The sequence below is a fragment of the Lolium rigidum genome, chromosome 5, assembly GCF_022539505.1.
Source record: "Lolium rigidum isolate FL_2022 chromosome 5, APGP_CSIRO_Lrig_0.1, whole genome shotgun sequence".
NCBI lineage: Eukaryota > Viridiplantae > Streptophyta > Magnoliopsida > Poales > Poaceae > Lolium > Lolium rigidum.
In genome coordinates this window covers 266,620,355-266,642,589 of record NC_061512.1, presented here as the reverse complement: position 1 = coordinate 266,642,589, position 22,235 = coordinate 266,620,355, and the positions used below count along the sequence as shown (strand labels likewise).

Here is a 22,235-nt window from a genome sequence, read left to right as displayed (position 1 = left end):
ATGGGGGCAGTATATTTTCAGTCGTGTGCTCCCCAAGCGGCGTTTCTCGGGGAAAAAGAGGATGGCCCGGGGAGTCCGGACGAAAGAGGAGACACGTGGGCGTGGGCGGTTGGTTTTGCTCCATCCGGAGTCCCCGAGCGCTCCCCGGGGGGCCGGGGATGGCGTGGGATCGCCGGATGAATTTAGGCCCAAATCCGGACGAAATCGAGGAACCGGGGGCGCGACTGGGCCGGATTTCGTTGTCCGGATGTAAAAAAAACGGCTCGTGGGGGGCTTCTCGGGGAGACGAGTGGAGATGCTCTTATACCCACTTGCCTATTTGTGTAGACTGCGGGTTAAATTGCAAGATTTCATGTCTGGAGGTTTGCACGAAATCTAAACGCAAAATAGTATTTATTGTACGCTTTGTACTCTCTCCGTTCTAAAAGTTTTATCTAAATTTGAAATTTAGATGTATGGAGATACGATTTAAACAAACTGTGGAATCATTTTTAGGATGGAAGAAGTACTAGCTCTGTCTATAAAATGGTCACAAGTTTATTTAAATTTTGATATATTTATACACTAAACAATGTTATATTTGCTCTTCCGCCAACCCACATCCACACCGGCCGGTCGAATTACATAGATTTTCGATGGAGAAGTTCTCATCATTGTCGGCGTTGGATGGATTGCACTATAAAGCAGATGCACGCCTACCAATTCTTCACCAACAATTTATCCGCCTCCCTCTGATTCTACTATTAAACTCACCCGAGGGAGGTGAAAACCTTTGTGTAGTGGGCTAAGGTAACGATGGAAGCACTTGAATTTGCTAGCGATGCCAGTGAACTATCAAAAGTTGGAATGCAGAGGAGAAAGTGTCAGTGCGTCTGACCACCACGTAGGGTATTTATAAATAAATTATTATTTTTACATATTTGTACGTCACATAAAAAGTAAACTTTATTTTTCCCAAGATCACCTGCAATGTCGAAGATCTTTTATATTTTCAGTTTGCGAGAAATAAAAAAAAAAGTGGAAAAGTGTGGGTATGTGGTTGAGTCTTATTTCCAATGTTTGTATGTTGCAATCGCACGGACAATTGTCCTCGGTGTGCATCCCTAATCAAAAGGGTGCATGTGTAACTAAAAGGAAGAACGCACCTCCATAAATAAAGGAGGGGGCCCTAGATGCGCGGATTAATGTGAAAATATAGCCAAACAAAACGCGGATTACTGACCAAATGATGGGGCCGTCCACAAAGCAGAGGGCGACGTGAAGATTCGGGAACTTCGTCGGCAATGTTTAGAAGTGGCTTCGAATTGAAACCCACGTGAGATCGAGAAATCTTTTCAAAATATTTATGGATTTTCTTCATAAATTTGTTTAAATTTAGATATAATAGATACTATTTAGTGTACTGATGAATCTGAATTTAGATAAACCTTTCGAAATCCATTTTTCTAAGGAGGGAGTACAATTTAAACTATTATGACATGTTGCTAGAGCAAATTTTTATTTTATATTTGAAATCTATATATTTTATTTTTCCGCAGCAACGCGCGGGCATTATCCTAGTACACATTGATGAAGGAAATATGCACACAAAAAGTTAGTACTACTAGTTTACAATTCAAATGTTGATTTTGCGCCCAAGTCGTTTCAATTTCCTCGCAAACTCCACAGAAATACTACGTGGCATTTTTTCCAAATTCCCTCTCCCAAATCGTTTTCCGCCGACGTCTGCAGACTCTCCGGCGGAAGCTAGGGTTAGCTCAGCGCCGCCCACCTGGCCCCGCCCTCCGGCCGCCCTCAGATCTCCCGCCGCACAAGCCCAATCCTTTCCGAACCCACCGGAGAAGCCGCCCCGGACACCGGCGGCAATGGCGACATCGTCGACGGCCTCGGCGGGCGGCGAGCCTCCGGTGGAGCCGCAGTCGCTCAAGAAGCTGAGCCTCAAGTCGCTCAAGCGCTCGCTCGACCTCTTCGCGCCGGCCCGCTCCCTCCTCTTCGCCCCCGATGCCGAGAGGTGACCCAGCCTCCCCCCCCCCTACCCCAGAAGCCCTAGCGCGCGCCCTGGCACTACTAACCGCTTCTCCTCGATTCCGGCTGCAGCAAGCGGACCCGCGTCAGCTGCAAGCTGAGCGCGGAGTACGGTGCGGTCAAGAACCTGCCGGCCGACCAGGGGCGGGCGCAGGGGAAGGGTGCCGCTGCTCCCTCCACCGCCTTGGCGCTTACAGGTAAATAAATAAATGCTGCCGTCCTTCTCAGATCAATGAATGAAAGCGCCTACTTGCTTACCAAAATGAACAATGGAAATCGACTAGCTAGACGGGGATTTCATCCAATGCAATTGTGGTTTAGGGACTGGTTTTGAGACAGCTGATTAACGGTACCAAATTTAAGTGTAGATTGTTTACGTAATGCTGAAAATCAGGGCAGCTGTGAGAAAGACGGAGATGTTTTTTTAGATTCTGTATGTTTCCTCCGTTTCTGGGTGAATCTTTTGATGTGGGTGACACAGATATACATATTTTTGACATGTCTGATAGATCCCAGCATAAATATGATGCCTATCTTCTTTTCTTACACAAGACCTTTCTTTTCTGCAATTACATATTACGTAGTAGGAAATCAAACAGAGGAAAGAAAGTTAGGATAGTCCCCATTGGAAGTGATGGAGGAAGCCAAACCTAGATGTGCAAATTTATTAGTTAATCATTCTGTTTCCACATTAATCTGGTGGAACTGATTGACGTACTTCAGTGCTTGTTAAAATAGAACAACAACAACAGAGCCTTTATTCCCAAACAAGTTGGGGTAGGCTAGACGTGAAACCCATAAGATCTCGAGCAAAATATTAAATGATATTCATATAGTTGAAACAATTGTTTCAAGCTGTCCTTGAGCTTCTGTACTATGATTTTCCATCTTTGTAAAAGATATATTTTCTTCTATACTGGGTAGTTGCTACACTGGATATTGCGAACTTCTGCATAATATTACTGTGTATTTCTTTTATTCTAGCTCACACTTATCTAATCAGGTACGCAAGACACAACAGATGCTCGTAGGGAAGGCACCAGTAATGCCATTATCCCTGCACCACTTATGCTTCCTAAAGCACCGTAAGTGCATTCATATCCTCTTGTCTGTTGCTAACATGTTAATTATGTTCTTTTTTTTTATTGCTACTGAAGTGTCAAGTTTTTTTTTATTTCTCATCAGTGAATCTTCAGTACCTGGCAAAAATACAACAGTACTATCGATTCCTGGGTCATCTGACAGGTTTGTACACTTGCATTCCCTTGTATCGCTGTCTGGTCATTGTACAGCATGACATCAATATTGTTTCTGATATTTCTATTAACTGTGGGATAATTGTTGTACGCAGTTCCTCCTGTTACTTTGAGTTGCTCATGTCTTGATATCTCTTTCAGATTCTCGACATCTGCGCTGATGGAAAGGTTACCAAGTAGATGGCCCAAACCTGTATGGCATGCTCCATGGAAGAACTATCGGGTAAATTTATGCCATTCAAGTGTCGGGTTTCTTATCGTTTATTATGCCTAATAGGTTTGGCACCTCAGAGTTTCCTGGAATTTTGATGCCATTTACTGGAAAAAAGGGATTTATTCTGAGCATGGATCATGTGTTTCTAATATCTATACTCTGAACTTCTATATCGGTGTAAAGTGTTAAACCCTCCCATGTTCTTCTGCATGTGTCATTGGAATTAGTCTGTTCTATACTTCTATGAGAGCACTCTTGGTTCCCTCTAGCAGTAAAAATACATTATTTATTTTCCTGAAATTTCTTATGATATTTCTAAACATTATGCAGGTCATCAGTGGTCACTTGGGATGGGTGCGATCTATAGCATTTGATCCGGGGAATGAATGGTTCTGTACTGGTTCTGCTGATAGGACAATAAAGGTGAGCCCCACAGCCTGGATTCCTGCTTTGGAAATTTAAGTCAGTTGATATCATGACCTGTATTAGCACTGTTAGTTGCTCAGATGTTTGATTTACAGTCGTCTGCAATATTTGAATGTTTTGTACTTCTATTTGCATGACTCAATTTTTTCAGTTTTGGGGATCTTGTTGAACCTAATAGGATAGTTATATAGCTTTTCTGTGGACGCTGTTCTGTGAGAGCCAGAAAGTAGCTGCATGTATAGTATCTGAGCTGTCTATGCTTCTGGTGCCCATACGGTTTTATTCTGATATCAATCTTTTATTTGCATTGTTTTGCCTCGTGCAAGGATAACTACTATTAGTGCCACTAGGCTTTGTGCAATTGTACATTAAGCAATCCAACTACCCCTACATGTCACACTACTTTCTCGTGTAGTTCACTTACTGCTCCTCTGACTACTGTCTTTCTGTAGATATGGGACCTTGCATCAGGAACGTTGAAGCTTACACTGACTGGTCATATTGAACAAGTTCGTGGTAAGTTTCTCTTGGCTTTGGCTAGCAGGATCTCATCAGGCACTCAGCATCCTTTTCAAATTTTTTTACCCAATCTGAAAGCTCACTAACTGATGAACCTAATGTGCATTGATGTAGGACTTGCTGTCAGTCAGAGGCATACATATTTATTTTCTGCTGGTGATGACAAACAAGTCAAATGTTGGGATCTCGAACAAAACAAGGTTTGTATTATTTTTTAGTCCAGCTTATAGTGGCATATTGACACTCTCGTGACGCCTGATCTGTATTCTCCGTTAAAGGTTATTCGGTCTTATCATGGGCATCTCAGTGGGGTTTATTGCCTAGCACTCCATCCAACAATTGATGTCTTGCTGACAGGTGGTCGAGATTCTGTTTGTAGGGTATGTGCACTTCTAACTGTTGCTTATTATGCAAAATCTGGCAGCACACTATGCACTAAGATATTCTCCTTTCATACAGGTGTGGGACATCCGAACAAAAGCACATGTTTCTGCTTTAACTGGTCACGATAACACAGTTTGTTCAGTGTTTGCTCGACCAACGGTAAGCTATTTTTACCAGTAACAACTCACTGTAACACTGAGTTTTTGCCACTCTCTGGCTTCTGTTCATCTAATGGTATGTCAAAGTTCAATTGGACTCTTTAATTCTTAGTCATGCTGTAAGTTAGTAAATCTGATGTATTACATCTTTGAGTTTTCTCCTGAAAGTTCAATAAAAAAACGTTAAAGAAATATCTTGATGCATGCATCATCTGCTTGGGGTAGTATTTCGTTGTCTATTGCAGTACTTGTTGATACTTATCCACTTTTCCTTTCCCTTTCTCAGGATCCACAAGTTGTCACTGGATCACATGATACAACCATCAAGTTTTGGGATCTTGTAGCTGGTAATTCAACTATCAAACTTGAAGATATTCGCCAAATGATTTCCTCGCTGCATATGTTTCTGTTCCCATTACAGTTTGTTTGTTTCTACAGGGAAGACTATGTGTACTCTTACACACCATAAGAAGTCTGTTCGGGCTTTGGCAATGCATCCAAAAGAGTGAGTTTTTTTCCCACGAGGTGATTTTCATATTATCTACATTGTTGGCATCTTTACAATAACCTCTTCTATGTAGGAAATCTTTTGCATCGGCATCAGCAGACAACATAAAGAAGTTTAGCCTTCCCCGAGGTGAATTTCTGCACAATATGCTGTGAGTTCATCTATCTTTTTCATATATTCTTTCTACCTTGTGTGTAAGTTGCATTGTTATGATTTAGTTAACTGTAATTTTGAAACATTTTAATACTGAAATGCTAGTCAAATTCCATTATTCATAGTTAAGATATGTTTAGGGTGTGTTTGGTTGAGCTGTAGATTCCTGAAAATCAGCTGTGGGAAATCTGCTGTGGAAAAGCTGCTGTGAGCTAACAACTGTGAAAAAGCTGAAAGTTGTTTGGTTGTAATAACTGTAGATTCCATAGAAGTAGTCCATCTGTAATGTCTTTGAGGCTATAAAGTATTACTTATATGCTAAATTGATCACATAAAAAATATTTATACACTAATAGACATGTAAATACCCATTTTGAGAAGGGATTTTTATTTCTTAAAAAATTATACATAGATTAGATAATGATGTCATACACTAATAGACATGTAAATACTCCAAGCCTTGTTCTATATAGACCATAAGCACAGATCAACTACACAATAATCATTTCTATATTGTAAAAATCGATTTCACAGAGCAATTGTAGAGACCTTGCAAGGAATCAATGGCAGAAAAATAAGAAAATAGAAGAAATGGTCGTACGTACATGGCATGAGAGGGAGGAGCTGGAGATGTGAAGGAGGGATAGGAAGCGCCGGAGCAACAGACCGATCGAGGTATGGAGGCGGCGGCAGGCTGTGGGCTGGAGCATGACATCAGGTGGACGGTCGGGCTGGTCTAGTAGGGGAATAGGAGCGGAGATCTGGGAGGGCTCGATTCCCTGCCGGCGCGCCACGGGAGGCCGCCGGAATAGTCTCGCGACGGGAACCCTTTCATGTCCACTATTCTGCCTGGTGCGTGTCGTGGGGAAAAAGAAGCATATGAGAAGAGGGAGGAGGGTTGGAGAAGAAAAGAAGGAACCGAACCGGTCAGTTTTCACTTGCCAATGGCATGGCGGGTAATTTCCTAGTTTTTGGCTGGACGCAACGCAGTGGAATCAGGGGTCAACCCAACTTTCGTTTTGCACTGCAGGAATCTGCTGCGTTACGAGAATCTATGTTGGCCTGGGAACCCTTTGGTTCAGATTTTAGCTTCCACACAGTGAATCTGGTTGGAGAATCCCAACCAAACACACCCTTAGTTATTCTTCGCAATCCGCATGGTGGCCTTTTTTTGGTGAGTGAGAGCATGCCATGTATGCTGATCAGGATGTCTTTTTTGTGGTCATCTTATGTGTACTGTGACTTTGATATTTTTCATGGCTGTATTGAGTATATTTGCACGTTCGAATAGTTTTAACATCTGAGTATGATTTTCTTGCTCAGTCCAACCTAGAGATAGTGGATACTGCACTAACTTCTAATCTGCTACCACAACCAGGTCCCAGCAAAAGACAATTCTAAATGCGATGGCTGTTAACGAGGATGGTGTCCTGGCAACAGCAGGTAAATACTGTAATAATGTATCATGTTCTTGCTAGTTTCAACTTCTGCAGGGGCTCGCCTCACCATGCTTCCTTAAATATACATGCTTTGTTCTTCGTTTCCTATCTAATGCCTGAATCCTAACGGCTTCTAAGACCACATATAGAAGAACAATATTTAACAATCTTTGACATGTTTTTAGAGTTGAGACCATTTATTTATAATGGAATATTTTCGGTTTTTTTGTTGTTGCAGGGGACAATGGAAGCATGTGGTTCTGGGACTGGAAGAGTGGCCATAATTTCCAGCAAGAACAGACTATTGTCCAGCCTGGTACGTGTTACTTCTCTGCACTCCTATGTGACCTACGACAGATATGTTTGTTAAAGCAGTAGAATTATTGATGATCCTCCTCATCCCTTTTATCTCCAATTTCAGGATCATTGGAGAGCGAAGCTTGTATATATGCCCTGTCCTACGACAACAGCGGATCGAGGCTCGTGACCTGTGAGGCGGACAAGACCATCAAGATGTGGAAGGAAGATCTGACGGCGACGCCAGAGACTCACCCTGTCAACTTCAAGCCACCAAAAGACATCCGGAGATATTGATGATGGCCACAAACGTAGATTACAAGACTGTAATTGAATTCAACTGCCTAGATTCTACTGCCTCTTGGCCCAAGTCATAACCAACGTCCATGTCACCAACCATGATACAAATATAATGTTGTAGTATTTGTTGCTGAGTTGTGATTCTGTGAAGCATGTTTCCTACTAGCTTTCAAATCAAATTTTGCTGTATCACATTGGTGAATGAGTTTTTGTGATGTATCAAAATAAAAATAAAAATTCATATAGAGAATTTGGAAATTCTGCTCCATCTGAGTTACAGTAACTCCCAAGGAATCAGAGGTTAAATTTAAATTAGTAGTTCCATGGCTTGTATCACGTTGGGATTTTTTGTGATCCTGTTGCTCTATAGTATGTACTAGTATAAGAATCTTTACCGTGCAAGAATTGCAATCCTAACAAATGCCCTTGAAAATGTTTTGGCCCAAGTATGCCTGGATCTTTCACAAGAGAAGTTCTGTAAAGTGCAAAACAATTGCGTAAGGAGTGTGTGCAGGCCAAATTATGTATGAGGGAAAATGCAAATACTCCACTAGGTTATTTTCAACTTGCCCAATTCTGCCTCTTGGTCGAGTTTGCACTAAGTTTGTTTGATCGCGCCACATGAAAGAAAAAAACATATAGAGAAGCTTTGAAGACATTTAATTTTTTTCTAAAATTTCTAGTATACTGAAATCATTTGACTCGAATAGGCCTGAGATTTTACTGGAAACAGAAAGATTCTGTGGAACGGACCAACCCCTGCAAGCACTAGACGCACGTTGCTCACAGTCAGTTCCCTTTCTCTTCTATCCTCACCGACGGCCAAGACCGATCCGGCGATTCCCACCAGAATTCACCCACCTCCCGCGTAGGGTTTGCTCCGCCGCCGCCGCCGCCATGGACCTCCCGGCCGCGACGGGCGGGGGCCGGCGCACGAGCTACTCGCTCCTCTCGCAGTTCCCCGACGACCCGGCCGCGCCGGCCGTCCTGCAGCGCCAGTCCAGTGGCGGCAGCAGCTACGGGCCCGGCAGCTCCGTCTCCGGCTCCAGCGACTACCCCTTCAACCACCACCTCCCCCCCGCCGCCGCCCCCGCCGCCGGGGGCACGCCCAAGAGCTGGGCGCAGCAGGCGGAGGAGACGTACCAGCTGCAGCTCGCCCTCGCGCTACGCCTCTGCGCCGACGCCGCCTGCGCCGCCGACCCGGGATTCCTCGACCCCGGGGACGGCAAGATGATGGGAGGGCCCGGGGCCGGGGGAAGTGGGAGCGGCAGGGCCTTCCCGCTCGCGCCCCCCACGCCCACCGCCGAGGCGCTCTCGCACCGCTTCTGGGTGGGTCTCCTCACACACACCTTCCCCTTCCTTCATGCTCAGTATCATCGATTTAGTGCCTCGAGGCAAGCATGGTGATGACACAATAGTATGCTAGCAAAGAACATCTTTTTAACACAACTGCTGGATTCAATTGCTTGACCTCGCGTACCATACTTCAACAGCTAGTACCAACCATTTCCTGCAGTGAATTCTACTTGGGCACCTGTTGAATTTTCAGGGGTTCTCATTAAGCTTGATCATAGTGATTATGCTCTGCCATTACAGCCTGCGTGCAGATATGAGGATATGCTTATAAAAGTTTCTGCTCTGTATCTTGCTAGGTAAATGGCTCGTTATCATACAGCAACACGATACCGGACGGGTTCTACCTCATCCAAGGGATGGACCCCTTCGTGTGGTCGATGTGCACCGACGTGCACGAGGAGAACCGCATACCCTCCGTGGAGTCGCTCAGGTCCGTCCGCCCCGGCGATTCCTCCATCCAGGTGGTCCTCGTCGATAGGAGGGCCGACTTCGATCTGGGGATGCTGGAGAATTACGCGGCCAGCTTCCTGTCCAGCTCCGCCGACATCAAGGATGTGATCAACCAGCTGGCCAAACTCGTGTCTTCCAGAATGGGGTGAGTTGGTCGCGTCCCGTATGCTCCGGCAGCGCCCTTTTTAATCTCTACTTGAATTGCTGTGGTTTGATGATTTTTTTTATATGTTTACCAAGGGGTACAGCTTCCAATGAAGAAAACCTGCTTCCACGCTGGAAGGAGAGCAGCGAGGTGATCACGTCGAGTTCAGGATCTATTGTGCTTCATCTGGGGAAGTTGCCGATTGGTCTCTGCAAGCAACGCTCTTTGCTTTTCAAAGTATGATTGCTGTTTTAAGACCTTTCCTGCTTCTTCGTCTTGTAGAACTCTTACACCCAGCAAAACAACTGCAACAAAATGTCATTTCTTCATCAGAATTCGTGGATAGCTTTGTTACGAATGCGTGTGTGCCATCTTTTAACTGTGCTTTTCTTGAGTCACTGCTTATTGAAGCCTATACATATTGCAGATGTTAGCAGATAAAGTCAACGTACCATGCAGATTAGTCAAGGGTTGTAAATACTGCAAAGCTGAGGACGCCTCCTCCTGTGTTGTACGTTTTGGGCTTGAAAGGTATATCAAATATACGTGCCTTATGAAGATACATGCACTAGCATTGTCTTAAAATCGGATCTGCATTTCAGATATCAATAATAACTACTAGTAACTTGTCTACTTGGATAACCAAATTCTGGCTTGTTCACATAAAATATGGACTAGGATACTCCATCCTTGTTTGAATGGAGTATCTCTCTTGTCTTCTTGTTATTTTGATATGCTTGATTGATGGCTATATGTTGACTTCCGTTATTTTCCTTTTGATAGGGAATACTTGGTTGACTTAATCGGGGAGCCTGGCCAACTATCTGATCCTGATTCCTTTGTCAATGGCCCCTACTCGCTATCAGTGCCATCACCTCTCCGTCCTCCAAAATTTAGGTCATTAGAGATCACTTCAAATTTCAGCTCAGTTGCCAAGCAATACTTCTCAGATTGTCACTCGCTCAATCTATTGTTCAGCGATGCTTCCACAGGTTATATATACCAGACTTATCGTAATTTCATTTCCTCATGCGTCAGCACGGCTTCATTACATTTATCATATCTGATTGTGAATCAAATAAGTAGTTGGTATATGCCAAACTTGGGTCTTCCATCTTTGATGGTTTTGTTGGTCAGGGGTGTGACAAAGACGACAACTTTCATTTTTTCAGGTGCTTCTAGTGGTGCTGCAGTTGCTGTGGACCAAATGTATTCGAAGAAACATGATGCAGGGGACGGGATTGCGAGCGGCTGGGTGCCGGTGAAAGGTATTAGCTCATGCCAGTCTCCTGGGCTTGTTTAATCTTGAAACATAATATTTCCTTTTGTTTTAATTTGGCTACTAAATAAGGGTTCCTTTGTGTACCATGTTGCATGTAATACAATTGTGCACCAAATAATATACCCCAGTGGATCTTAGCTTTGTGGCAGTCTGTGCTGGAGAATCCAAAATATTAATAGTAGCATGCACATTATATTTGCATACTATATTGAGCCGGTATATTCTGATTATGTAGGGCAACCAACTATAAACTCGGACATTATTCTGCCAGAAGCTCCTCGGGAGATTTTGCCACTTATGACTTCCTCCAATTTAACAGCTGATAAAAAGAAAGAATTTCAGCTACTCGAGGGGAATCAGTATCTACGGAGTACAGTAAGTGATCTGTCACTTGCTGTGGATGATCTGATAATTCCATGGAGTGAGCTGGTTTTAAAGGAGAAGATTGGAGCAGGTACACTTCCGCAATGAAACTCCTAAGTTTGTCCTTTGATATTCATTTTCCAAAAGGAAGAAAAGGAATATCTAGTTCTTAAATTTGCTACTAGACCCATGTCATCACTGATGAGTGGCTGAAAATTTGCAAGTTATATCTTCATATAAACCCTATTGAAAGAACGGTTTCGTGAACTTACATTTTTCTAAACTTACTTTCTTTCCAGGTTCTTTTGGAACAGTTCATCGTGCTGACTGGCATGGATCGGTATGCCTTTTATATCTGTGGATATTCAAATATTGATAACCTATTACTGCTAAAAGGGGAAAAAGTTTCTCCTTTGGATTCTTTATCCTGAGAGACTTTTCTCTGCAAATTCCCACTGAACAGTGCACAACTGCACCCTTCATTTGAGCTCTTCTGTCTTAGTTTGTTGTAACTACAAGTGAACTCTTTCTGTTGAATGCTTTTGAACCATAGTTTTAAAAACCGGACCGGTGACCGAACCGGTGAGGCTGTCGGTTTAGGTTTTTGCCGGTCGGACCGCTGGTTCACCGGTTCACTGTCTGGTTTTTTAAGATATAGACTAGTATATTTTACTTATAAATGATGTAATAAATAAATAAATAAATAGGTATGCAAATATATTATAGACTTACAATTTGACATAAAGAAGTAAGCAGGTGAGCATACACTTGAGAACTTTGCCATGTTCTGAACCCAGCACTGCAGTGAACTCTGTATTATTGCAGGATGTTGCTGTGAAGATACTGATGGAGCAGGATTATCATCTAGATCGCTTCAGAGAATTTATGAGAGAGGTTTGTTGAACAATTTGTGGCATGGGTTGCTGTTGTAAATGTTGTTTTTTTTTTGCGTGTTGGTCAGTGTGATGATTCTTGAATGAGTGGCGATCACTTATCACTGATCATGTTCTGTATCTGGACATAGTTGTCATTCATCAGTGATTATGTACTATAATCCGGATGTTGTTGCCACTACCAGTGATCATGTTCTATATCCAGTCGGTGTTTATGCCTTCATAAAAGCATTTCTGTCCATGTTAAGCACCTTATGAATGCTTTTTCTATGTGGCAGGTCGCAATAATGAAAAGTCTGAGGCATCCAAATATTGTTCTCTTCATGGGTGCTGTTACTGAACCCCCAAACCTATCAATAGTTACGGAATACTTGTCAAGGTATTAATATGCATTTCATATTAATTGGTACCATGGTACTTCTCCCACTTGACTGATTCCAACATGTGATGCACTCGTTTAATTGCAGAGGTAGCTTGTATAAACTTTTGCATAGGACTGGTGCAAGGGAAGTTCTGGATGAGAGGCGCCGTTTGAACATGGCGTTCGATGTGGTATTCCCTTCTCTCACATTACCTGTTTCTCAAGATTGTTTTCATTCTTGGCTATACAGTTAAAGCAGCCATACTACTATCTAAATTCTCTGCCTGGTTAACAGGCGAAGGGAATGAACTATCTGCATAGACGTAGCCCCCCTATCGTTCACCGTGATTTGAAGTCTCCAAATCTTCTAGTCGACAAGAAGTATACTGTGAAGGTATGGTCTATACACTACGTATATCTAACACCTTGTTATACTTACATTATAGACTGTATGTTCTGGTGTATTTTTTATGGTAGATGGTTAGAAGGCATACACATTGTGCCTGAATATTGCTGTCCATGAGAATCCATGTCACTGTGCATGGAGTTGTCAACTACTATGTCCTCCTTTGGTCTATATCTTTATCTTGATTTTGTGTTCACATGTCCTCACTGGTTGTCAAACTTACAATAATCTATAGGTAACACTTTCTTGCTGTAGGCTATGTGATAACAAGATCAGGAAGGCCAATCATCATTAGTCATTCTTGTCAGTAAACATATTTAAGGAACACCCTTGCAAAAAGCTGCTTATTTCCCTGAGCAAATGCTAACATAGCTGTAGGCTTGACATAGTATGTGGATATTCAGTCATTGCATTGTTATTCCTTTCAGAGTCTGCATCTGAAATGATATTGTCCATGTGATGGTTTTACCTATTGTGTTATAGTCTCATATAGATTTACTAGCTATTCGTACTTGTTTGTCTACTCACAATATGCCAAATCAAGAACATGCACGTCCTCTTAGTTTTAACTATTTACTATTTGTAGGTATGTGACTTTGGCCTTTCACGACTGAAAGCCAACACCTATCTGTCCTCGAAGTCTTTGGCCGGAACTGTAAGCGCCCTTTTCCAATTTTTAATCGTCATCTTTCCCATTCATGCCTTTGGCTTATCTTCTCGTTTTCAACATTAGCCTGAATGGATGGCGCCTGAAGTGCTTCGAGATGAGCCGTCCAATGAGAAGTCTGATGTCTACAGTTTCGCTGTGATCCTATGGGAACTTATGACGTTACAACAACCATGGTGCAACCTGAATCCTGCCCAGGTATATATATCTAGCTTGGCACCAGCATTGTTGACTCGAGGCCACTCTTCCTGAAATTATTTGATTTCTCCAGAACATATTTTGCTTATTCACAGATGTACACCTGAAGTGATATGCAGGTAAACGCTGTATTTAACTTGTATACACTGCACTATGCTTTTCCGCAGGTAGTTGCTGCTGTAGGCTTTAAAGGAAGAAGACTTGAAATTCCAATAGATTTGAATCCTCAAGTAGCTGCGTTGATCGAATCCTGCTGGGCTAAGTATGTCTTCCATTCACATTGGCCTTCATATTTTCCTTTGTTAAGCTGATTCCTTTGATGTTTAAGGCTAACTAGAATGTTTCTATGCCTGTTACAGTGAGCCATGGAAGAGACCCTCATTTGCTAATATCATGGAAACTTTGAGACCTTTGATTAATAAGGTTGCGGTGCCGCAGTTGCTCCGTTCAGACTCATAGCAGTTTCGTGCTGTTAAGGAAACAATCATTTCCTTAAAGCTGTTGTGATAATATCCGCATGGTTTTTTTTCGGTGTTTAACCTGTTAATGAAGGATAATTCATCGACGTTATTACTCAGTGCTAAGAGTAAGGAGTTGTTGATTTGCAATTTTAAGTAAAGTGTAACCTGGCAACTCCCTTCCATGGCCTAAGGTATGTTGCAAACTTTTTAACTTCCTGCTTCTGTTCAGTATTATAAAAAAATGTGAGCTTGCATGTTTCAAGAGAAGGTTTTGATCTCAGTTAAATGCTGAATGTTGAATGTTTGATAACATGATACCAATCATGGACCTCTAACTTTGACTGCCAATTCTTTCCTATCGTGGTGTGCGAATTTGCAGATAATTCAACCTGTGTTAGTCTTAGCTGGGCACTGTTGTTGCTAATATTTCTGATAGCTGTGTGTCTCGCACTTCTGTTCTATTATACTGATATAAATTTGCAACATTCTGATCTGAACTTGTATACGGAACCGGTAGGGGGTAACCTGTCACTTTATATGATGCTGTTTGAAACATAACTTATTCATGGTCACTGTCGATTCATTATGACCCTGTTAGGTAGTTTCTAAAACCTGAGCTTCCTACGTCACAGTTCACTGAAGAAACATGTGCTTGAATACTTGCCCACCTCTATTTATGACAGTACACTTTTAACCTTGAAAGATGTGCTGATGGGCAACTCACAGATCGGTTGATTTTTGTGTGTGTGAATCAGTGAATAAGTATCCGACCAAAGAGGCTATCTAACTCATCCACAAGATGTGGTGTGCGGCTTTGCCGCGTCATTTACTGATGCATGCTATCTGCTGTCTGCAGATATCACGAAGAGAATTATCCTCCACCGTTGTCGATTACAAACCAAGTTTGGAACACCAGAAAGCTTCTGGTTATGATGTGTAAATTTTGGTTTCTACTGGATACCTCTGTATATTATGTATGTAAAACTAGATTAGCCCTGAAAATCAGGCCTTTGTTGGATGTCTGACTGTGACCTGAGCCAAGCCTGGAGCAAGTAGTGATGTGTACATATTTTTTTATGCACCCTAGACCTTTGAAGTTGTAACACGTGTATGCATCTTGTATTATGAGATGGTTGTTATGACAGGTCTACCAGTGAGCCAACTGAACAGGCTAATCTAGTTTTACTATAATTGTTACTGAACAGGCTAAAAGTTAATTGGATCAAATCTGTTGGCATGTGTTCTTGATTCATATCATTTTGGCCCAGAATTTTTTTCCCTGGTAAAGGGCGTTTTATTACTTAAAAGGTTTAAACATTACACCCGGTCTCTACATAACTTTGATGTACTCCCTCCGTTTTTATTTAATCGACTTTGATTAGGTTTTTATTTAATTGACTTTGATTAGAACCACATCTACTTCATTTGCTTTACATCCACGCTTCAATTAAATCCGTACAGAGGTGGTACACATTAGCAACAAATCCAAGTTCATTTTCTTTGCATCCATGTGTCGATTAAATCCGTACAGAGGTAGTACACAACAGCAACAAATCCAGCAAATAAAAAAGGAAAAGAAGGCGAAGTAATGTAATCATCTCCATTGACCTGAGCTTTTGCTTTGGTGGGCATGGGTGTAGGCCTACCCGTTTTAACATTAAAAGAATGTTATTTAAAAGTTTTAGACAAAATTAAAATAATTCACGCATACATATTACTCCCTCCTTGCCATAATGTAGTGCATATAAATTATTTAAAAAGTCAAGTATTTCCGAAAAGTCAAATGATGTCAACCTTGGCCAAGTTTTTTGATAAAAATATCTACATCTACCATACCAAATGTATACCATATGAACATATACATCGTTGAGGAATCTAATGGTATTTATTTCTAGATGTTGATATTTATTTCTACATACTTAGTCAAACTTTACATCATTTGACTTTCAATTTTTTTTATACGCACTACATTTTGGCAAGGAGGGAGTACCTTGATACTTATCAGTGTATATTTTTAAGGTCAAATACGAGCATATGTTGCCTACAAGAAAAAAGAGAAAATAATGTATTTCTTTGAACCGTAGAAACCAATCATGATATGTCATTTTTGTGCAGGCCAAATATGTTTTTTTTCATTGAAAATTTACACGGGTATATCAATATAATATGTATATGCAAACAAAAAATTATTTCATTTTTTAAAACGTTTAAATAGCATTTATTTCATTTTATGAAAAAAAACCTGGATGTGCCTAGACCCAGGTTCCTTGCACTGATCGCTATCAACTCTGCTTTCTTTCTTTTCCTTTTCTTTCAAATCAATAACCTTGAATGAGTCAATAAATAATTAAATACATCAATTTAACGTTGCTGCCTCCTTACACCAAGGAGCTGACTGATGAGTTAAACCAATACATATACATGCATCTTTAGCAGCTTAAACTTAGGTCAACAGGGTTCATGAAAAAACTTCACGTCACTCACCGTTAACAATTTTACACTTCAATAAATACTAGTGGAACCTAGGTCTAGATGCACCCAAATTTTGAAAATAAAATAAAACGTGTGCGTCTACCCTATCCACTAAATCCATTACGGACTTGATAGACTCTCTGGAGATTCTGAAACCATAAGGTGTCATTGCAAGTGATTTGCTTGTAGGTGTTGACTCTTACTGTTAGACAACTGTTGGTGTATCCGTTGGGCTGTCTTCTTGTTCTCTGTTGTGGCCCATTTGGTCCAGCTCAGTCCTGACCTATATAAGGTGCTTCTATCTCTGTAACCCTAAGAGAGAGAGTTCCTCCCTGCAGCCTCCTACCTCAGGTTAGGCCCTCACCTCTGCCCACATGGTATCAGAGCAAGGGGCAGTGAGGGCAACGACGGGAAGGACTGCCGATCTGGAAGCCTAGTCTCGTCGTGGCTGCTAGGAGGAAGAGGAAGAGGAAGGGAGCGAGGCTGCTGCGGCGGCAAGGAGGGGAAGGCAGGTGACAAGTAAGGAGATGAAGAGGCATCCTGCGGGTAAGTCCTTTGGTGGTTCCGAGAGGTTAGTTTGGTGTCAAGCATGGGGGACAACAGGGATTTGGCCAAGGCTCCGGAGAAGCTGGCGGAACTTATCACTACCAAAGGAGATGGAGGAGGATCTGCTGGAGGGGAGCAATCGTTCCCCATACCATCATCGGTCGAAACTTGAGCTGCCGGCGAATGAAATCAAGTTGGAAGGAGTGGCCAACTATCTCCGGTGGTCAAGGAGGGCGCCGTTGATTTTGAACTCGAAAGGGCTGGATGAACGTGTGAGTGGTGAAGCCGTAGCAACCGGCAGACAAGACCAGATCCGGAATGGAAACAGATGGAATGCCATAAATTCTCCGATTGTGGCATGGTTGCTTAACTCTTTGGTTCCTAACATTGCTGCTTCTATAGAGGCACTCACAAAAGCTTCGGAGGTATGGGACACCCTATCAAATCTTTATTCGGAAAGGGGAACATTATGTTGATTGCTGAGATTGAGGATAAAGTGCATGACTTGCAACAAGGAAACAAAGCTCGTGATGGCATATGTGGCTGAGTTGCAGCATCTTTGGGGAGATTTAGATCATGTTGATCCTCCGGAACTTGCCCATGGGGAATGTGTGAGTGCTGCCGCAAGCTGGATTGAACGTCGGCGAGTCATGAAGTTCTTGAAGGGTCTTAATCAAGATTTTGAGGGGAGAAGGGCTGCTTTACCGCATCAAACCACTACCCCTTCTCTCAAAGAAGCCATTGCAGCTATGTCCGGAGAGGAAGTGCGTCCGAATATGACAAAGGGAAGCGATTATGTCCCTCATCCAACCTTCTACACTAACGAGAGACAAGAGATGAGAGACCGCTATACTTGTGGGCGTAAGGGACACTTGAAGCATCGGTGTACCTCCTTTGCTACTTCCAGTAGGGGGAGAGGAGGATACACACATGGCAGAGGAAGCTACAGAGGAAGAGGTGATGGCAGAGGTAGTGGACAGCCATATGGACAGCACCATGGAAGAGGTGGTGGACAGCACTATGGCAGAGGTAGTGGACAGCCATATAGATATCAGTATGGCAGGGGTGGAGGACAGCAGCACGCTATTTCACCCAAGGCACATATGGCAGCAGCTTCAGAGTCAACTACCAGTACCTCTCAAGGACAATCAAAGGAAGCAGGACAAAATGAAGCAACCTTTGGGAACTTTGCTCACTATGTCTACAAAGATGAAGGTAATATTGATAGAGTTTCTATAGCCACTCATAATGCTAATTCAGATTGGATTCTTGATTCTGGAGCATCCAAACATGTTACTGGAAATATTAGTGAGTTTGACTCTTATACTCGGTATCCTCCCACACATAGAGGCACTATCCAAACAAGCAGATGGCACAGACACAATCTATAAAAGGGGAGGGGTCGGTGCAATGTACACCCAACATAAAATTGTCATCAGCTTCTACATGTTCCTGCTTTCCAAGAAATCTGCTATCTCTAAGTGCCTTGATTGATCAGCAGGACTACCGTATAATAGTTGATAGATATATGTGTTTAATTCAGGAAAGGGAGAGCAAGCAAGAAGATTAGGACTGCAACCAGGCATAGAGGTCTTTGGCACATAGATCGTGACAAGATGGGGCATGATGCTAGTTCTCGTGCTTGCTGCGATTGTTGGAGGAAAGGAGAGTATGGCACTAGTTCATCATTGTCGAATGGGTCACATGGCGTTTGATAAAATGTTTCGAGTTTTTCCCGATGTAATGAATGGAGTGGACAAAACCAAATTATGTTGTGATGCCTCGCGAATATGCTAAGCATACGAGAACCTCTTATGTTAGTAGAGGGATCGAAGTGTATCCCCATTTGTGTTAGTGCACTCGATGTATGGACGTGTCCCGTTGTGTCGATAAGTGGCATGAAGTACTTTGTGACTTTTATTGACCTGCTATTCCGTAATGACTTGGATCTATCTTATGCGTCACAAAGATGAAGTGTTCACTTGTTTCCAGAGTTTTTGTGCCTATGTGAAAAACCAATTCAATGTTCGAGTGCAAGTGATCGGAACCGATAATGGTACCGAATATATCAACAAACCTTTTGCTGCTTTCTTATCTTCGCAAGGTATACCGCACCACTTCATGTCCCGACACTCCTCCCTGAATGGAGTTGCTGAGCGGAAGAATAGGCACATTCTTGAAGTGGCTCGATCTCTTATGTTTACCATGAATGTTCCAAAATTCTTATGGAGTGAGGCGGTTATGACCGCTACATATTTGATCAACAGAATGCCTTCAAAGATTCTAGGTATGCGATCTCCTTGCCAACTCCTTCTAAATAACAATGACTTTGTTGTACCACCCAAACTCTTTGGCCGTACATGTTTTGTAAGGTATCACGAGCCATCTGTTGGCAAGCTAGATCATCGGGCTATCAAATGTATCTTTATTGGCTATTCCTCCGGACGTAAGGGTTACAAGTGTTGGAGTCCCACCGATAGGAGGACATTTGTAAGCATGGATGTTACGTTTCGCGAGTCGAACCATTTTATGACGGTGAGAGTGATCTTAGTGGCTTGTTCCGTGGGCTTGACCATCTTGGTGATGCTCAAGAGGGGGAGCAACAAGCAAGGTGCTGATCAAGAGCAGCAAGATGGTGACCAACAACAACATCAACAGCTTTCCTATTGTTGCGGAGATTCCTGCAATTCCCGGTACACCTACACCACCTAGACTCGTACCACCACAAAGATGGCTGCAGTAATCCACTTGTGTACTCTAGAAGACAAGTACAAAGGGAACAAGTAGATGCACCGGAGGGGCAACAAGACCAGAGCGGGGGAGCAACCCATTGGACGAGAAAATCAAGGAAGTACAAGTGTAGATTCTCGCAGAGGAGAATCAATCTCGGACCGAGTCCAATAATAGCCTAGACTTGCCAATTGCAATAAGGAAAGGGATAAGAAATGTTGGGCCCCCAAAGCGACTGAGTTATGATGACTATGACATAGGAAATTATATTTCTTACGAGGCATTGTCACCCACTTTTCGGGCTTTTGTTGCTTCACTGCAAACTCAGTATCTGTTCCTAAGGATTGGAAGGCAGCCGAGTTGGACCCGAGATGGTGCAATGCTATGATGGAAGAGTTAGAGGCCTTGAAGAAAAATAAAACATGGGAGTTAACAGATCTCCCTAAAGGAAAGAATACGATGAGGGTCGTAAGTGGATCTATTCGTAGAAACAAAATGCGTAAGGAAAAGTGGAGAGATATAAGGCAAGACTTGTGGCAAGAGGATATAGTCGGACTTATGGCATTGACTATGATGAGACATTTGCACCAGTGGCAAAAATGAGCACCGTCGAATTTTGATCTCTTGTGCAAGCAAATTTCGGATGGCCCTTGCATCAACTTGATGTCAAAAATGCATTTCCGCATGGTGATCTTCAAGAGGAGGTGTATATGGAGATGCCACCAGGATTTGTTAGACCTGAAACTAAAGGGAAGGTATGTAGACCGAAGAAATCTCTCGTATGGTCTCAAACAATCTCCACGGGCCTGGTTTGACGAAGTTCGGACAAGTGGTGTGTGGCATGGGTTATGGTCAATGCAATGGAGACCATACCTTATTTTACGTACATTCGGAGCAGTAAAATCACTATCCTTGCTCGTGTATGTTGATGATATTATCATCACGGGAGATGATGTTGTGGAAATCGCAAAACTGAAAGGATGCTTGAGTCAGGCCTTTGAGGTGAAAGATTTGGGAAAACTTAGATACTTCCTTGGAATAGAAGTTGCAAGATCGTCAAAAGGGATATCACTATCTCAAAGAAAGTACACATTGGATCTCTTAGATGATATGGGCATGTCGGGGTGCCGAGTGGCTTCAACACCTATTGACCGAACACTAAAATCACAGCAGAGTCTCGGAGAACCCATAAACAAGGAGAAATATCAAAGACTTGTTGGGAGACTAATATACTTATGCCACACAAGACCGGATATATCATTTGCGATGAAGTGTAGTGAGTCGCTATATGCATGATCCGAGGGATGGACACCTGGAAGCAGCTCAAAGAATCTTGAGATACTTGAAGGGCACTCCGGGAAAAGGAGTGTTGTTTAAAAGTAATGGACACCTAAATGTAGATGGATATTGTGATGCGGATTGGGCTAGCTGCTTAGATGATCGAAGATCCACCTCGGGGTATTGTGTTTTTGTTGGAGGAAATTTGGTGTCATGGAGAAGTAAGAAACAATCTGTTGTCTCGAAATCAACGGCCGAAGCCGAGTACGTAGCTATGTCACGGGGCCTGGGTGAAATGTTGTGGGTACGAAACCTTCTAAGAGAGCTGAAAATTTTAAGGCAAGGAAGCTTGAAAGTGTGGTGTGATAATATGTCTGCCATAAACATAGCAAATAACCCCGTCCGAAGCATGAGCGAACTAAACATGTGGAGATAGACAGATTCTTTATTAAAGAAAAGATTGATGCAGGGATTATCTCATTGGCTTATGTGAGATCGAGGACAACAAGTGACGGACTCGTTTAACAAAGGGACTGGGCTCAAAGGAGTGTAATCTTTCCTGTGCCAAGATGGGGATGATTGACATTTATCACCCATCTTGAGGGGGAGTGTTAGACAACTGTTGGTGTATCCGTTGGGCTGTCTTCTTGTTCTCTGTTGTGGCCCATTTGGCCCAGCCCAGTCCTGACCTATATAAGGTGCTTCTATCTCTGTAACCCTAAGAGAGAGAGTTCCTCCCTGCAGCCTCCTACCTCAGGTTAGGCCCTCACCTCTGCCCACACTTACCATGGACCGACAATCCAAAAGACAAACCACATTGCCTAAGGCATAACGAATGTTGATGAAATGAAGGGATTGGAAAATGACTTGATGGCATTTGAGGGACATAAGTCTTCGGGGCTAGTAACTTTAGGTGGTCTTCTTCGTTATAACCTTTGATTTTCTTTC

General features: G+C 42.6%; 2 protein-coding genes across 2 annotated transcripts; both read left to right on the top strand.

Moving 5' to 3' along the window:
• The first annotated feature begins 1,839 nt into the window (after positions 1-1,839).
• Positions 1,840-7,823, top strand: LOC124652680 (protein pleiotropic regulatory locus 1-like). Its single transcript, XM_047191720.1, has 16 exons — positions 1,840-2,011; positions 2,098-2,222; positions 3,029-3,110; positions 3,211-3,270; positions 3,423-3,504; positions 3,826-3,918; positions 4,374-4,437; positions 4,555-4,640; positions 4,719-4,820; positions 4,900-4,983; positions 5,269-5,329; positions 5,421-5,487; positions 5,564-5,641; positions 7,022-7,086; positions 7,321-7,398; positions 7,504-7,823. The coding sequence occupies exons 1-16, from the start codon at positions 1,866-1,868 to the stop codon at positions 7,674-7,676; spliced, it is 1,446 nt and encodes a 481-aa protein (XP_047047676.1). The 5' UTR covers positions 1,840-1,865; the 3' UTR covers positions 7,677-7,823.
• A 753-nt stretch (positions 7,824-8,576) lies between these two features.
• On the top strand, positions 8,577-15,513 carry LOC124657629 (serine/threonine-protein kinase CTR1-like). Its single transcript, XM_047196148.1, has 17 exons — positions 8,577-9,008; positions 9,332-9,630; positions 9,726-9,867; positions 10,058-10,161; positions 10,414-10,622; positions 10,803-10,898; positions 11,148-11,366; positions 11,575-11,615; positions 12,101-12,169; positions 12,447-12,547; positions 12,636-12,720; positions 12,825-12,923; positions 13,522-13,590; positions 13,669-13,800; positions 13,968-14,062; positions 14,160-14,452; positions 15,118-15,513. Exons 1-16 carry the CDS (start codon positions 8,577-8,579, stop codon positions 14,257-14,259), a joined length of 2,292 nt encoding a protein of 763 aa, XP_047052104.1. The 3' UTR covers positions 14,260-14,452; positions 15,118-15,513.
• Positions 15,514-22,235: the final 6,722 nt, after the last annotated feature.

Excerpts from the sequence above, each read along its gene's own strand:
- LOC124657629 (XM_047196148.1), top strand. The coding sequence starts at position 8,577 with ATGGACCTCCCGGCCGCGACGGGCGGGGGCCGGCGCACGAGCTACTCG. Across the intron at positions 10,623-10,802 it reads GTTCAGCGATGCTTCCACAG|GTGCTTCTAGTGGTGCTGCA; the intron begins GTTATATATACC and ends TCATTTTTTCAG. Across the intron at positions 11,616-12,100 it reads GTGCTGACTGGCATGGATCG|GATGTTGCTGTGAAGATACT; the intron begins GTATGCCTTTTA and ends GTATTATTGCAG.
- LOC124652680 (XM_047191720.1), top strand. The coding sequence starts at position 1,866 with ATGGCGACATCGTCGACGGCCTCGGCGGGCGGCGAGCCTCCGGTGGAG. Across the intron at positions 3,919-4,373 it reads CTGCTGATAGGACAATAAAG|ATATGGGACCTTGCATCAGG; the intron begins GTGAGCCCCACA and ends GTCTTTCTGTAG. Across the intron at positions 4,984-5,268 it reads CAGTGTTTGCTCGACCAACG|GATCCACAAGTTGTCACTGG; the intron begins GTAAGCTATTTT and ends TCCCTTTCTCAG.